The 15,947-nt window shown below is 48.3% G+C and overlaps 1 protein-coding gene across 8 annotated transcripts in view; it reads left to right on the forward strand.

The window, feature by feature from the left end:
* RPS6KA1 (ribosomal protein S6 kinase A1) overlaps positions 1-12,922 on the forward strand; it is a 43,061-nt gene extending 30,139 nt beyond the window's left edge. For all 8 annotated transcript variants that reach the window (XM_027443862.3, XM_027443869.3, XM_027443861.3 and 5 more), the window contains 19 exons: positions 498-579; positions 879-959; positions 1,765-1,844; positions 2,469-2,575; positions 3,173-3,210; positions 3,332-3,474; positions 4,038-4,108; positions 4,362-4,450; positions 4,670-4,734; positions 5,757-5,859; positions 6,164-6,291; positions 6,793-6,918; positions 7,382-7,471; positions 7,735-7,893; positions 8,110-8,271; positions 8,892-8,968; positions 9,117-9,234; positions 9,666-9,803; positions 10,115-12,922. In XM_027443862.3, coding sequence (XP_027299663.2) covers positions 498-579; positions 879-959; positions 1,765-1,844; positions 2,469-2,575; positions 3,173-3,210; positions 3,332-3,474; positions 4,038-4,108; positions 4,362-4,450; positions 4,670-4,734; positions 5,757-5,859; positions 6,164-6,291; positions 6,793-6,918; positions 7,382-7,471; positions 7,735-7,893; positions 8,110-8,271; positions 8,892-8,968; positions 9,117-9,234; positions 9,666-9,803; positions 10,115-10,237 — 1,980 coding nt within the window. In that variant the 3' untranslated portion in view covers positions 10,238-12,922. The remainder of the gene's footprint in view (positions 1-497; positions 580-878; positions 960-1,764; positions 1,845-2,468; positions 2,576-3,172; positions 3,211-3,331; positions 3,475-4,037; positions 4,109-4,361; positions 4,451-4,669; positions 4,735-5,756; positions 5,860-6,163; positions 6,292-6,792; positions 6,919-7,381; positions 7,472-7,734; positions 7,894-8,109; positions 8,272-8,891; positions 8,969-9,116; positions 9,235-9,665; positions 9,804-10,114) is intronic.
* The last annotated feature ends 3,025 nt before the right edge of the window (positions 12,923-15,947 follow it).

Raw genomic sequence — 15,947 nt, forward strand, 5'->3', positions numbered from 1 at the left:
TTTGAAGCTGCCTAAAACCAGGCAGTACGGCACACCAGGGAAGGGAAGGAGGTAAAAAAACCAGCAAGGATTTCTAAGAGTGAGTTGCTCTTGCTGTCAAACTGGTATGACACCAGAAGGCTTTGTGGTACGTCAAAACATCACGGTGAGTCTCCCGGGATGTCGGACACTGAGTGGCAGGAGCTGAGAGTAGGTGGGGTGACTTCTGTAGTGGTTGCTTCAAGCTAGGAACACGAGGCTGCTCAGGACACTTAGTCACAGCTCCCAGGCATCAGTCACAGCCCCATGATAACTGCAGGAAGGAGCAAGAGGTGTGGAAGCCTGGTGGAGGAAAGTGCAGAATAAAAGCATGAGTGCTGTAATGGCTGGAGACAGGGTGTGAGACATCCACACACAGCACTTCCCTGAAAACCTCATGGGATTTGCCACTCTGGGAGGCACCCAGCTCCTGGTGCTAATGTTTAGTGCTCAGCTCGTGTGTTCTTCTCCTGCCTCAGGTTTTCTTGGTGAGAAAAATAACACCACCAGACAGCAACCATCTCTATGCCATGAAAGTGCTCAAGAAGGCAACACTGAAAGGTAGGAGAGTCTTACTGTGATGCTCTTTTCCTCCATGTCCTAAAAATGGATGGCGAGTTGCACTGGGAAAATGTCACAGCAGTCACTGCTGGCCCTGGGGTGATATGGCTGAAAGAGAAGTATCTTCACCTCAGTCAGAGCTAAAGATACCTTGTCTTTCTGTATCCAAGAGACCACTGTTGCAGTGCTGGAGGTAGAAAAGATCTGCATCAAACCGCCTGATCTTTTTAGGACTAGGGGCAACTAGGGGTACTGTGTGCCTTTTTCAGTGCCTGAGCTGTTCCTCTCCTTTCCCACAGTGCGTGATCGTGTAAGGACAAAGATAGAAAGGGATATCCTGGCTGATGTAAACCATCCCTTTGTGGTGAAACTCCACTACGGTGAGTGAAAAACCAGCTCTGGGACACTGGGAGAGGGTACCTGGCTGTGCTTCCTGCCCGAGGGCTGCAGCCCTGAGCAGACACTGACTGCTTTTAAGCACAATAAAGACACTGCTCCAGGTGTGCCTGCTGTGAGCAGGTAGAGAAGCATGAGGCATCCAGCAGCAGGCTGGCTGGAGGCTGCTGAGAGATTCTTGTGGTCCCTAACAGGTTTCAGATGCTGAAATGGTGAAGGAGCCTTTATCAGTCTGTATCCCTCACTGGCTGTGCTGCTCCAGAGCCTTCACAGTCCCCTTAAAGCAAATCTTTATCTGGAAAGGCCTTTGGTCTCCAGCCCATTCTAGCTGTTGAATGGGGAACAGGGCATTGACCAGGAGAAGAGGTTTAAACATCAAACCCTTGGGATTAAAATATTAATGCAGGAGAAACTGAGAAAGCAGAGTCAACTGGTCAAGCCAGAGTAGGGCAGGATTAACGCTCTGACTCTGGGGAAATTGAAGACACCTTCTTTCCTTTTAAAATGACCAATGTATCTCTCAGTAGGGCATCACTGGTGGCAAGGGAACAAATCCTACATAAAATGACACTTTTGTGCAGTGCCAGAGTCTTACTGGTGAGCTTCCCTTAAAACATTATGGGCAGGCTATCTCATTTACCCCAAATAATTAGCCCTACCTGTGTGTAACCTACTAACAATGGAGGGCATCTGCACAGCTGAAGCCACTGGGATTTAAGTGATTACTGTAACACCACTGAGCTTTCTCTGAGCAGAGGGGTCTGATTCCTGCTCTGGCTTGTGTTTCAGCATTCCAGACAGAGGGGAAGCTGTATCTCATCTTGGATTTCCTCAGAGGAGGTGACCTTTTCACTCGGCTTTCCAAAGAGGTGGGTATATTCTGGCATCGTGGTGGGTTCCTGGGGCTCTCAGTTCACATGTGCTTAGTTACCTGGAGAAGCGATTGACTCCTGCAGAGTCTTTGAGAGGGATAAAAAAACCTCCAACCTGCTGCTAGCCCACAGCTGGCAGGAGGAGAGGATGTCTCAGGAACCCTGTCCTCTGGCAGAAAAGCACCAGCACAGAGGCAGATCTCACCTCCTCAGAGGCTTCTGCCGAGCATCACATTAAGAATGAAACCAAGCACGTGCTGTGTTCTGCTGCGGTGTTGTCTAGATGTGTTGTTTCACTGGGACAGGGTGAGGACACGAAACGGGAGGGGCAGCAAGTTGTGCCAGATGAAGCCAACTAGGAACATAACCTGGTTAATGTAAACATTGAGGGGTTTTGTTATTTTTTTTAAACTGTCTGCTACCTAGCAACCTTGTTTGTTTGAGTATTGATGCTCAATTGATGCTTTAGGGTGGAGGGCATAACCTGTGAAACTTTGGTCTGAAAAAGCAGAAGGGATAAATATGGGTGTGTGTGAAAGCAGCTGCCTGGGTGCAGCTGAAGTGGTCCTGCTGCCAGGGTTATAACCCCGGTGCCTGTCTGCTTCCTCTCCTTTACCACAGGTCATGTTCACAGAGGAGGATGTGAAGTTCTACCTAGCAGAGCTGGCTCTGGGACTCGACCATTTGCACAGCCTGGGAATCATATACAGGGATCTCAAACCGGAAAAGTACGTGTGGCACAGCTGAGCCAGGGATCCGAGTTCAGTCCTGAGCCCGCTGTTAGAACCCAGCCTTGTCCCACACAGCCAGAGCTGACTAACGCCCCCAGGCCAACCAGATGGGAGGCAGCAGAGCAGATCAGCAAGGCTCTTGCTCCTCGCATCAGCAGTTACAGCCAGGAGCACTGTGGAGGCAGCATGTGTGCACCACATGTTTGAGCATTAATCCTGAGCCAGCTCTGGGCTCCAGCTTAAGCAATCGAGAGCCTTTGGAGGGAAAAGGCACCACACGGGGCCTCTGAAGAGGTGCATAGCAGCTGCATGACTCGGTTGTTCTTACCTGGGATATGTGGGGGATCGAAGGTGCTGTAACCTGCTGCCTCATTTGTTCAGTGGGAAGGTGGGTGTGTAGAGAGAAGGGAGCTGCTTTCTCCTGCTTATGCTTTGGTGATGGAGTTTGAAGCACTGGGGTTGGAAGGAACAAATAACTTCCTTCTCTGGAGTTCTAGGAACATCTCTGATCAGCCTCCAAGGCATGTGCTGGTTCTAACCAGCCTTTTTGCAGATAATAATGTTGTTTTGTTTTGTTTTTCGTCTATGCTGCAGTATCCTCCTGGACGAAGAAGGACACATCAAACTCACAGGTAAAGCACTCCAGAAAAACACTGTGCTCCAGCAAGCCTGGTTCTTGATACGGAGCTTTGCTTTGACCTCTCCACTCTGTCAGAGCAGATGGGTACATGCTAATGTTTTTTTCATACGTAGATTTTGGCTTGAGTAAGGAGGCAATTGACCACGAGAAGAAAGCCTATTCCTTCTGTGGGACGGTGGAATACATGGCACCAGAAGTTGTGAACCGTCAGGGCCATTCCCACAGTGCTGACTGGTGGTCCTACGGGGTGTTAATGGTACGTACCAAACCGTGCCTTTGGAAATCTGGCTGCTCAGCAGCTGCTCAAGAGCTCTGAAATCCCCTTGCATGATTCTGCATGTCTAAGAGATGTGCTGACCTGGGGATGTTCTCAGTGCTCCCTGGAAGGACGTGAGCTGTAACAGGCTGCTCAGGCAGCGCAGGCTCGCAGCCAGGGATGCCCATTTCTCAGGGGATGCAAAGCTCCTGCAGCTGTCCCAGTGCTGGGCTGTGCAGCGAGGGGTGCACGTGTGGGCATCCATGTCAGCCCCAGTGCCGGGCTGGTGGTTGCTGTGCGGATCTGGTGCCACCATCTGGCAGCTGCTGAATCCAAGGACTCCTAGGAGCAGGCACTGGCTTGAACATATCCCTGCTATGAACTGATATCAGGCTCCCTTCTGAGAATATGATGTCTGCTATCTTACTTCAGAGCTAGGCTTTTGATCGCTTACAAGGCTTTTTCTAGCTTCGGAGAATTCCCCGCTGAAGGTGTAACGAGATCTGTGCAGCCCTCAGACTTGCTCATACGTGTGACCTCCCCTTGTTCTCTTTCCCTCCCAGTTTGAAATGCTCACTGGCTCGCTGCCGTTCCAGGGGAAGGATCGTAAGGAGACAATGACCCTCATCCTCAAGTAAGAGGAGTTTCTCTTCCGTGTGTGTATAAAGAGGGCAAGCTTGCTGCTCTTTCTCTGAGCATGTTGCAGTTTGGGGCTTCTCACAACTTAATGGCATTACGTGGAGAGTGGTTTGGTATCAACAGTTAGTTTGAAGGGTGCAGTATAAAATGCCAAACAGATTGTTGTACTTTCAGGGGTGGAGGTACTGCAGTTGGCTTGTGGGTTGACTTCTTTAAACCTGCAACTGATTGCATAACTTCCTCTCCAGAGCAAAGCTGGGCATGCCTCAGTTCCTGAGCTCTGAAGCACAGAGCCTCCTGCGAGCCCTTTTCAAAAGGAATCCAGCCAACAGATTAGGTAAGACATTTTTTGTTTCTGAATACACCTGATGCTGTATCTGGGCCTCTCACGTCCTAGTGGGTCAGCGGCATGTTTGCACTTGTGCTGGGTTAATGGGCTTGGTTCATTACAGCCAGGTTCCCCGTAATACCTGGTTGTGTTGCATACATGCTAATAGCCTTCGCCTTGTTGGTGGTCCTGATTAAACATTTCGTGCTCCACGGGTGCCTCTTTCAGGTTCTGGTCCAGATGGGGCAGAAGAGATAAAGCGCCATCCTTTCTACTCCACTATTGACTGGAATGTGAGTATCAGGAATTCAACAGCAAACTTCCACACCACACAGCACCAGTGCTGCGCCTCTCTTGACTGGAATAATTGCAGTTGTGCTGCTTGCAGCCTCATCAGCCATGGCAGCGCTGCCAATCTGTGTTCCCATCTATTCTAATTATCCTTCCTGAAACTACAGTGCTGTTTGCCATGCAAGTAACTGTCTCATACCTGAGTTGCCTATGATCTCACCCTAAATTTCCTGATTTCTCAGAAGTAAGGTGCAGGTTATAGCTGGGGTTTGGCACAACAGGAGTTGCCTTGCATGGAGCAGGAAGGACTCAGGGAAACGTTTCTGGCCAGGCGATGCATTGTTCTGTACAGAGAAGCAGGGCAATAACTGAATCTACATTTCCCAATTGCTTCTGGCCAACTCCCTGCTTTACCACAGAATTTTATTTCTTCCCTGTTTTCCCTTACTTCAGAAGTGATTTTGAAGAGCAATCTTTTAATGCTTTCGAGGCACCCAGCAAGCTGCTAGAATGAACCTCCAGCATTGCTGTCAAGCTCATTTCAAATTTTTGCTAGAAGAAGCAATTTAAAAAGGATACTTGCGGAGGTGCTGGGATATTAATGTCCTCCTGGGGCATTTCCTCTGGCTGTCCCTGGAGGCACATGTGACAGCAAAGCGTTAATGGGCGTTAGGAAGCAGTAGAAGGGCCTGGTGAAGTAAATACTTCATGGATACTGCTTTAGGAGTGGGGCCAAGTTGCACATAGAAGACTCTTTTTTTTTTTTTTCTTTTTTTTTTTTTTTTTTCCTTGAATGCTGTATTGTGGGTGGTAGAAATTCATAGTATTTCTCCACAAACTGACTCAAAAGTACCCTCCTGGCAAAGAAGTCATCCCCCAGACTGCTGAGCTGTAGTTAAATACGAAGTCACAAGGCTGCTTCTGGTTCTGCAAAGTCTCTTAGCCTCTCATTCCTAGCAGCTCTTTGCACCCTTCTGAGTGCACTGACCTATCAAAGCACTTTCAATCTGCCTTTACTTTGCAGAAGCTGTACCGAAGAGAAATCAAACCACCCTTCAAGCCTGCAGTAGGCCAGCCTGATGACACCTTTTATTTTGACACAGAATTTACATCACGTACACCAAAAGGTTTGTATGAATTCATGCAGCCAAAGCTTCCTGTGTGGAATAATACTGCACAGATTATTATGGGATTGCCTATGCCATTAGCACAAGGTTTGCCTCCTTTTAGTGCTGCCTGCTTCAGGTAGTGGCAGCAGTGAGGAGTCCTAGCTGTAGACATGCAAAGTGTTATTGGTAAGCTCAGAGCTGTGTGGTATGGCTTTTGTCTGGAATAACCTCAAGAGGAGCTGTAGCTTCTGGGGAGCAAGGGGCAGGCTTCTGCTTCCACACGGCCAGCACTTCTTAAGTTTTCTTTCAAATCCTGTTGCAGATTCGCCAGGCATCCCCCCTAGCGCAGGGGCCCATCAGCTCTTCCGAGGCTTCAGTTTTGTGGCAACGGGATTGATGGAGGATGGCAAGGTGAAACCTGCCCAGCCCCCTCTGCACTCAGTGGTACAGGTAAAAAAAATGGGACAGAGGAACAACTGTGCTGAAGCTGCAGTAACTCTGCAGAGAACTCCAGAGGGGGGTTGCAGGACCCGTGTGCTGTTTGGAGCAGGGCTAAAGGAAAGCCTGTGACCGTGTTATTCTGTTTTGAATTCTTGCATCCTGTTGTTCTTTCTTTTCTATTGATTGTCATGGGCAAAGGTCAGCAGGGCACTTCGAGTCTGTTTGCTTTCCTCTCTCCAGGCGGACCCGTGCTAGTGGGAGGTCTGTGCAAACGTTTGCAGGTTGCAAGGTGCCACAAAAATGCACCATGCTAGATGCAGATAGCGTTAGCCTACTGACCTATATTTGCCTTGTTCTCTTCTCCTCCCTCTTCCCAGCAGGGAGGAGAAGCTGTGGGATGTAGCAGACAGCAGTCTGTCAGTTTGCTCTGCGTTGCAGTTAACTCATTGAGTTGCACAAACTGTTCCCTGAACTCTCCCAGCTCATCTGCTCTCCACTCTCCTGTTGCAGCAACTGCACGGCAAGAATGTCCAGTTCAACGACGGCTACGTGGTGAAGGAGGCAATTGGTGTTGGCTCCTACTCAGTGTGTAAACGCTGCATTCATAAAGCAACCAACATGGAGTACGCAGTCAAGGTCTGAGATTCACACTCTAAACTGAACTCCCCTGGTAGATTTCTGCTCATCCCCATGATGACCAAAATAATACCAAAGAATAAAACTGCCTTCCCTGCTTGTGTGGGGCCTAAATGTACAATTTTAGTGCTTGTATAACTGCACAAGCTTGCTTATCTAGAAATAGTGGGGAAATAGTGTTCTCCTCTCTAACAGAGGGAGGACAGTGTTCTGCCTTTCTTTGCAAAGCTTGCTGTGGCTATGCCAGATCTTAGCAGATAACCTAGACGTAAACTTTGGGGTCTGGGGACATAAAACCATTGAAGCAACTGGGGGATTTCTTGAGCTTATTGCTACAGAGGGCAGGGGACAGAGAATAGATATAGTACTGTATGTATGCAGCACTCTAAATGTTCAGCTGCTTTGCTGTGTCCTGGCCACTTCCCCATCCAGCTGTGGCTAATGCTTGTCCATACTCTTGCAGGTTATTGACAAGAGCAAGAGAGACCCTTCCGAGGAAATCGAAATCCTCCTGCGATACGGGCAGCATCCCAACATCATTACCTTGAAAGATGTGAGTGTAACCTGAATGACTTCTCGTGTATATGTTTATATGTTTATGAAGTGCAGACCGGTCTGCAGGGCTCAGAATGCAGCTCCAGCATGGGCAGCCCAATGGCACTGCTCCTCGTTATCACTTTGGGGTGGGGAAACATCCACGCAGTACAAATCCCACCGCTGCATTGTGGGCTTCTGTCTGCTTCTTGGTGGTAGAAATACAAAAGGGAAGCTTGGGAAGCAGCTTTTGATTAACCCCCTCCATATTTTCCTTGCTAGGTTTATGATGATGGGAAGTATGTGTATCTGGTGACTGAGCTGATGAGAGGAGGGGAGCTGCTGGATAAAATCCTCAGACAGAAATTTTTCTCGGAGAGGGAGGCCAGTTCGGTCCTGCACACGATCTGTAAAACGGTGGAATATCTGCATTCTCAAGGGGTGAGTATGGTTACATCTGTTTTCCTAGGCAGCTGCCGGGCATTGCACTGCACTTCCTCTCCTCCAGGGAGTAACTGTGCCTGTCAGGACTATTGTTTCTTGTGTTGCTGTCTTGGCAAGCCAGATGTGGGGCCAGAGCAGGGGCTGAGTATCTTGATGCAGCTCCAGCCCTTTGTTTTCTTGGGGTATGAGAATGGCACTTTCTTCTCTCCGCAGGTAGTTCACAGGGACTTGAAACCCAGCAATATTCTCTATGTGGATGAGTCAGGGAACCCTGAGAGCATTCGCATTTGTGACTTTGGCTTTGCCAAGCAGCTGAGGGCTGAGAACGGCCTTCTCATGACTCCTTGTTATACTGCAAACTTCGTGGCACCCGAGGTAAGCAACTTATGGACTTCAGTGGCTGTCACTTCCCTCCCTGAGACTGTTCTCTTTCTGCACAGATAGGTCTAACTCCTATCTGTTTTGGCATATTTTGTCTCAGAATAGGTAATTACAGAAATAACAGCACTTGGAGTACTGAACAAATATGGGGGCTTCAGCGCAGTTGCAGTGCAGTCCTCCAACTTGCCCTGTCCTTACCTCTGCAGCTGCTGGGGGCTTTGCTTAGGGCAGTGAGACTTTAAAGTCCAGTGATTTTTGTAGGCTGCTTCTCTTCCTGATTAACTGACCTGTCAAAAGTTGTGGGGTTATTTTCCCTTCATCTGTCTTGGTGTGGAAGAAGGAAAAAGCTGAGAAGCAATGGAACATACATGCAGTGTCACCACATCGTAACTTCTTTCCCGTTTGTCATTTTGATGTGGCTGGGGGGTTTCCTCTATTCCATGAAGCCAAAGTCTGATGGGAATGCTGACCTTTAGTCCCTGACTTAGCTGTTCAGTAGGGCTTTAGAAGCTTTGCATACAGACTACACGCAGGGGTCATGCCGCTCTTTGCAAGCGGATAGGAGCTCAACAACAAGAGCTAAATGCTTTTTCTCCTTTGCTTACTTGTTCCAGGTACTAAAGCGGCAAGGCTACGATGAGGGCTGTGACATCTGGAGCCTGGGAGTTCTCCTTTACACAATGCTTGCAGGGTAAGTGCTTCCGTCATGTTGGAAGGCAACAATGGAGACCAATGCCCTTGCCCTGAGCCGTGCTCTTCTCGTGGGTTACTGCTACCTGGAGTCCCTCCTTGGCCTGGATACAGGACAGTAACTCACGCTTGTTCTCTTCTCTCCTCAGCTGCACTCCATTTGCAAACGGGCCCAGTGACACTCCAGAAGAGATCCTGACCCGAATAGGAGGGGGGAAGTTCTCTGTCAGTGGAGGCAACTGGGACACTATTTCTGACTTGTCCAAGGCACGGTTTGATATTCAGCTGCATCACATTAAAGGGTTGGGGTCAGGCACGGCCAGTTGCTGTGAGGCGAGTTCAAAGCAAGTTGGGGAGGGAGGGCAGAAGGGAGAGGAGAAAGGCAGTGGCATAGCTTCTACCCCATCCACAGCTTCCCCATAAACAGCTCAGCAGTGTGCCTCTGCCTGCTTTGTTCTAGCTCTGGTTGTGAATATTTGCATGCAGCACCAACCTCATGCTTGAGCCATGCTGGGTTTGTTGCTGTGTTATACCTCCCAGGCCCACTGAGAGCATATTTTATACAAAAGGGGATTGATGTCTGGGGTCCTTAAACTTGGCCTCTGAATTTAAATCCTAATTTGGGAGCAGGTGGGTGGTATTTTTTCCTTTAAAGTGTGAAGTCTTCTAAAGTCTGACTTTCCAAACGATGCCTTTAGGATCTGGTATCAAAGATGCTTCACGTAGATCCTCACCAGCGCCTAACAGCCAAACAGGTCCTGCAGCATCCGTGGATAACTCAGAAGGACAGCTTACCCCAGAGCCAGCTGAATCACCAAGACGTTCAGCTTGTAAAGGTACAAAATCTGCGCTGGGTTCCTCGTATACCTTGGGCTCTTTGGAAAGCAGTTGTCCTGCTAAAACCTTGGTGATAGTATTGTGGGCAGAGCAGGGTGGAAGGTCATAGAGCTCTGGGCCAGGAGAAGCAATACAGAGCTTTTTTAGCAGGAAAGCTTAGGAAATAGGTTCTTTAACTGCATGGCAATAAGGGAGGGAGATTTAAAGGAAAAATAAATGCTGCTGGCTTTGTTTGAGGGTGTGGAGACTGCTCCCTCATCTTATAAAGCCTCTTCAGCATCTGAATGACTTCTCGTGCCTTCTCTCCAAGGGGGCGATGGCTGCCACCTACTCTGCACTGAACAGCTCCAAGCCAAGCCCCCAGCTGAAGCCCATCGAATCTTCCATTCTGGCACAGAGGCGGGTGAAGAAGCTTCCTTCCACCACACTGTGAAACCGGGGCAGCCTGCAGCAGCGCGGTGCAGTGCGGTCACCAGACTTTGCACGACCTACTGAAGACGGGGGGCAGGAAACTGGGTAGTCAGTGCCTGCAAAGGAGCTCCCTCGAGGACTTTTTCTCAAATCCACGTCAAGGCCAAGTGCCTTCCGCCCCGAAAGACTTGTTCCTCCTTGTGTGGACTGATCTTTGCTGAGAGAACTTCACTGTAAAACTTTTTTGAAGTGTAAATTGTCAATTTTTAAAGACATCCATCTGTGTATATGAGAACTAGAATGTATAACTGATGTCAAGTGGCACTAAAAAGCAGCTCTGATTCACCCTTTCTCGTGTAGGGCCAGATACTTGTTGTAGCTACATCATTTCTTGGAATTGATCTGTTTCAACGCCAATGCAGCTGGAAGATTGCAGAATGTTTGGGTTTTTAGGCTTTGGGTTTTTCCTCCCTTAAAACTCTGGATGCCCTTCTCAAAGTCAAACTTGCAGCCTCCCAGCCAGCAGCACTTGTGTTTGTAAAGACCTTCCCCCCACACACATCCTCCACCTCACTGTGCGTGTTCAGAGTGTAAGGTCAGTTTTCAGACTCAGTTTCTTCCTTTTCCTTCTGCCCTCCCCTGGGCCACGCAGCAGTTCTCTGAACAAAATAAACCCCGTGTTTTCCAGACCCTCCTGTAGATGCTCAGATCTCCGGAATACCTGCTAGGTTTGGCTCATCCCTTCCCCCTGCCCTCCTGTCTTCATGTGAACTCATCCCAGGGCTCCCTGGGGATTCTGGCGCCCAGGCAGGTGTGGACAACAAAGAACCTTCTCCTCCTCAGCAAAGCTGGGGCTTTGGGCTGGCTCTTACCCTCGTTGGTTTTCCTTTCACTCTGCAGGAATCTGTGAAACAAACCATCCTTTTTTTTTTTTTAATTTAACTTTGTTCTACAGCTGGTAACTCAGGGTTTCTTTCTGAATTGTACAATAAACGTGTCACTCAGTTGATGTTATTTTACTGACTGACTTCTAGCTGCAGAATAAGCGACCCCAGCCCTCTCCCCCTGTCATGTGGGGATAACAACTCTTGGCTGCCTCTTGGGAGAGCTGCAAAGCTTTTTCATCTGGCCCTGTGATGAGAAAACCAGCAGTGCTGTAGTTAGGCTGTGTGTTATGCCACCTTCCCTCAGGTGCAGTACGTCACTTTGCAGCGGGAAATAACTAGAATTAATTGTAGAATAAGGCAGTAATCAACGTGAAAGGTGGCAGGATGTGGGCTGTGGAGGGGAGCTTCTCTCAGGACATTTTCATGTTCATAGAAACCAATGCTTGGAGGTAAACTGTGCTAAAAATGTATTCCAGACCCATTCTCACTTGCAGGGAATTGCTAGAGCTCTCCTGGCTCGGTGGTGGCTGTTCCTCGGGAGGAGCAGGAGAGCTACGGAGACTGCAGGTGCTCAAGGATGCGACTGAAGTCAGTAAATGTTCTCATATGAATTTCTCCTACTTTGGCCTGGTCATATAATGAGAGGGGACACTTGCTTGTTGCTTTGTCCTTTTGCTTAGTCCTGGTTGACTCTAAAACGGAGAATTCAAAAAAAATCTCTAAAATGTACAGCTCTCTTCCTCCTCCTCCGCCCTTACCCAGGCAGGTCCTGTTTTACTCTGGAGCAGCCAGCGAGAGGCTGCAGTAGGGATTCTTTCAATATTTATTCCAAGTGCTGTCCTAGTGCCCAGTGCCTCTGAGAGGAGAAGGCCAGTGTCAATGCGTGCTCCATCCCCTCACCGGGATTGCCGCAGCCCCCAGCAGAGCTGGATTTAATGCTTTAAGGCTGGATCAATGCCCTTGATCTGCCTGTGCTGGGTTTACTCTGCTGTGCTTTGGGAGTCAGCGAAGATGAATTGATGGAGTGGCATCTGTTGTAGCAGAGGTGTTTGCTCTAATACGCCCAGTGGTTTCCTTGCGTCAGAGGGGCTTGTCTGGGATAACGGGACTTTGTGCTGAAGGCAGCAGAGCCCTGGCTGTGCACGTTGCCTTCCCTTGCAATACCTGCTCCTGGCACGGCACTCGTACTGCTGCCAGTGAACCTGCCTTATGTTTACCGCTGTGTGCTGACTGGTGCCAGTGGCAGCAAATGTTGGGTACCTTAAACAAGTGCAGTCTCTAGAAACAGCTTTGTGTAGAGCCTGGCTCAGTCCCCGTGGGCTGAAGCAGGCACCGCAGGAACTTTCTGGGCTGTTTCCTTTTGCCCTGTTTTGGGCTTCAAGGGCTGGGCTGAAGCAGTCGGATGGCAGCGCTGGTCAGGACGGTCTCAAACCAAACGTTCCCCCTGCTGGAAGGGTAGGCTGCATGTCTGTGTGAAACCGTACGGGTCTGAAAACCAGCCAGGAACAATGCTGTGCCCTGGGTATAATCCTCCCCGCGGCGGTGCTGCTGTGAGGCCAGCTGGGGACAGCTCCACGGTGTTTAGGAGACCAGGGACAGGGGCGCTGAGCCCTGCGGTCACAGCCAGCTGTCCCCTGGGCCCGCCAGCACCACAGAAGGGCTGCACCTTGCTCTCCAGGCTGTTTTTAACCAAGTTGTTACGAGCGATCCTTCTGTAAGTTAAAAACTAAGTTTTAATTTTTAGCTCCAAATCAACAAAGTGCTGTTACTTTTTTAATTCCAGTGCTCAATAAAAACGGACTTGTTGATCTTCCTGTGTACGAGAACTGTAGGCATTTGTATGGGCCCCCCTTTGTGGTTTTCCCCTGACAGTATTAAACCTTCCCCAAAATACAGCTGGGACCAACTGCTGTCATCTTAATTGAGATTGCGTTACTTGGGCTGCAAGTGGGGCCTGCGCTGAGCTGGAGTTTGTAAACCTGTTGGGGAGAAGCCAGCAGATGCCTTGGAGAAGCCCAAAGGGCTGCTCTCACGAGAGCTTGAGGCCATTCAGCTCAAACGTGGGTCAAAGAGGATGTGCAGGCTACCTTCCTTCTCAATTTGAACAGGGACAGAGATGTGTTTAATTTTCACACACAGAGAAATCTTGAGAAGGAAAACTGCTTGTGTTATTTCAGGTGTTTAATAGGCAACTTGACCTTTAAGATTTCGTCCTGTACGTCTATATGAAAGCTCAAGGGAGCAGAAATCCTAGAATCCAGCCTCCGATCGCTGAGTCTACCTGGAAGTATTGTGTTAATCCACAGACAAGGAGCCTGGAAATAATGTTGAGCATCTTTCTTTGTATGACTCCAGCTTTTGTATAAGAAAGGTTAAGCCTTCTGATTTGGGGGCATAAATCAGCGATGTTCTCTGTTGTAAAAGGTTGACCCAGCTGAGAGGCTGTTTTCCTTCTTCCCACTGTGTAAAGTAGTCGTGCCTTCCTCTTAATGCCACGGGACTGACCTCTGTCAAATTAAACAGAGCATAAATAAACGTATTTTGGCCTGAGAAATATTCCCATCATGAGTACTCGGGCTGTCTTGACAACTGAAGGCCGGTAACTTTCTCAGCAATTGTCCTTTTTTTTCATGAGATCTGCATTTTAAGCGTCAGTCTGGCCGATGCAAATATCCTCTTCAAGTCCCCACCTCCAAGTTAGTCCAGATAATTCTAAGGTTTTTTTTCCTGCATCTTTTGCTGTCTGTAGATGGGGACACAAGCCTGGGGACGGTGCAGCTGGTGGCCTCCGGGGTGCCACCACCTCCTAGTGGCAGCCCCTGCCGCCTTCCCAGAAAAGCAGGGGCTTTGGAAACGCTCGGTGGCTGGCAGCCTGTGTGACGGTACGTGGGGTGGATGCTGCGCTTTCATGTAATATTCAACAATTTAATCCCCTTTTAAAGCAAAGACAACATTTAAAGTATATCAAGGTCTTCTTTTGCAAGTACACAGGGGGCTCTGAATAAAACCTTCATTCATGCTGTAAAAGCTGGAGGTCCACTGCCACTCCATTTTCTTGCCTCTGGTTATTAAAACATCAAGCTGTCTGACTACTTAAGCTCAGCTAACTTGCTGCCTTCCTCCTTTTGTGCTGCACTGGAACACCTGCCATTAATACTAATTCTACTCTGGAGAGAAACTCCCTTTCAGATATGCTTGTCTGAAAATAAATTGACATGTAAAAGGTCTCTTTTGTCAAGAAGTGCATGTAAAGTGCTGGGGTAAGAAGCTGATCGCTTACAAAAGGAGCCACCGACTCTTTAAATTATGAGTGTGAAGGGGGTTATAAATGTTAAATATGGGGGGTGATGTTGTAAATGGGCCGACGTGATATGACTAGAGAAGAATCACATAGCTGCATCCTCTGTTTGTTATTAGACTTTAAGCTTTGGGGTGGTTTTTTGCCTAAACCTGTGGCAGTAAAAGCGCTGCATTGTCTCAGGGTGAATAGCTGGACTCTGTAGGAGCCCATTTGGAGAAAACTTTTTTTTTTTTTTTTTTTTTAAAGAAAAAGTATTATTAAGAACACCTCCCTGCTTTTTAAGACACGTGACAAAAACTAAGAGTGTTGGTGATGAGTACTTTGATTCAGATGTTTAATGAGCTCCGAGGCTCCGCTGTTTTTCCTGGGACAAAAATTTGCACCCCTTTCAGTTAAGAAGCAGCAGAAGAATCCTTGGGTAGTGTTTATTCTGCCATACAGGCAGCAGTGTGAGACAGCACAAGGTAAATATTTTCATTCCTGACAAAAAGAAAGGTTTTCTTTGTGCTCCTCACACCCTGTGGAGTTTATGGCTCTCTATTAAGAGAACATTTTGAAGTCTGTTCTTTGGGTCAGGCTTGGGAGTGGAAGGATGCTGCTTCAAAACCTGCTTTGATACTGACAAGCGGAGTCCGCGGTGGCGATGGGAGAGCGTCACGCTGTGCCAGCGTCCTGCCAAAGAGTTCCAAGCACAGCCAAAGCTGTGAGCAGCTCCGGGATCCCAGGGCTGCCGACGAGGGTTCAAGTCCCGTGGCGTGGGCCTGGCTTTCAGCTGCTGCTCGTTGGCTTCCCAGGTCTTCTAGTGAAGAAATGTTTCACTTCGTAATTAAGGACAAGCTGAAAGATGTTCAGGGTTGAAAGAACAAAAGTGAAATGTGCCAATTACCCAAACCCTTCTAGCTGAGCTGGTGTCACTTCTGGTTTATCAAACAAGCACAGACTCTCGTGTGATGAGTAGCTCCTATGCTGTCTTACTTTTAAACAGCAGATGGTGTTAGAAACCTATAACAGGTGGAACCTCTTCAGTTTTATGTGAGAGATCAGAAGTAACAGCAATTCCTCGTTTCCCTAGGGGTAGTTCCTTCAGGAGATAAACAGCTAAAGCTGGCCATGGACTTGGGTATCTGTAGAGAAGAAAAAGCTTCTGAATCACACATGTTCATATGAAAGAAAGCAATTCAGGTTTGACTTACTCTTGTTACAATAAAAGGAACCTGGCAGTGTTGTTCATAATTCTCCGTTAGCACCTCTAAAAGAGAGATGTAGCAGGGGGAATGAGCTGTGTTTGCTGGTGTGCCTCAAAATCCTGCTCCAATCTGCCGTAGTCGATTGGTTTCTTGTATATGATAATAGCACTTCACAAGCTTAAAGTGTTTTATAAACATTTAATTACTGCAGCATTTGACTCAAAGCCAGAAATCTCTCATTCATCTGCATCTTGCAAGGTCTGTGAAAATGATATTCAAATTACAGAATTACAACAAGGGTTGAGTTCAAACTTCACTTACAGAAGCCTCCGTTAGCTGAGATTTGTGAGCATCGCC

Source organism: Anas platyrhynchos, chromosome 24 (genome assembly GCF_047663525.1).
Source record: "Anas platyrhynchos isolate ZD024472 breed Pekin duck chromosome 24, IASCAAS_PekinDuck_T2T, whole genome shotgun sequence".
Lineage (NCBI taxonomy): Eukaryota > Metazoa > Chordata > Aves > Anseriformes > Anatidae > Anas > Anas platyrhynchos.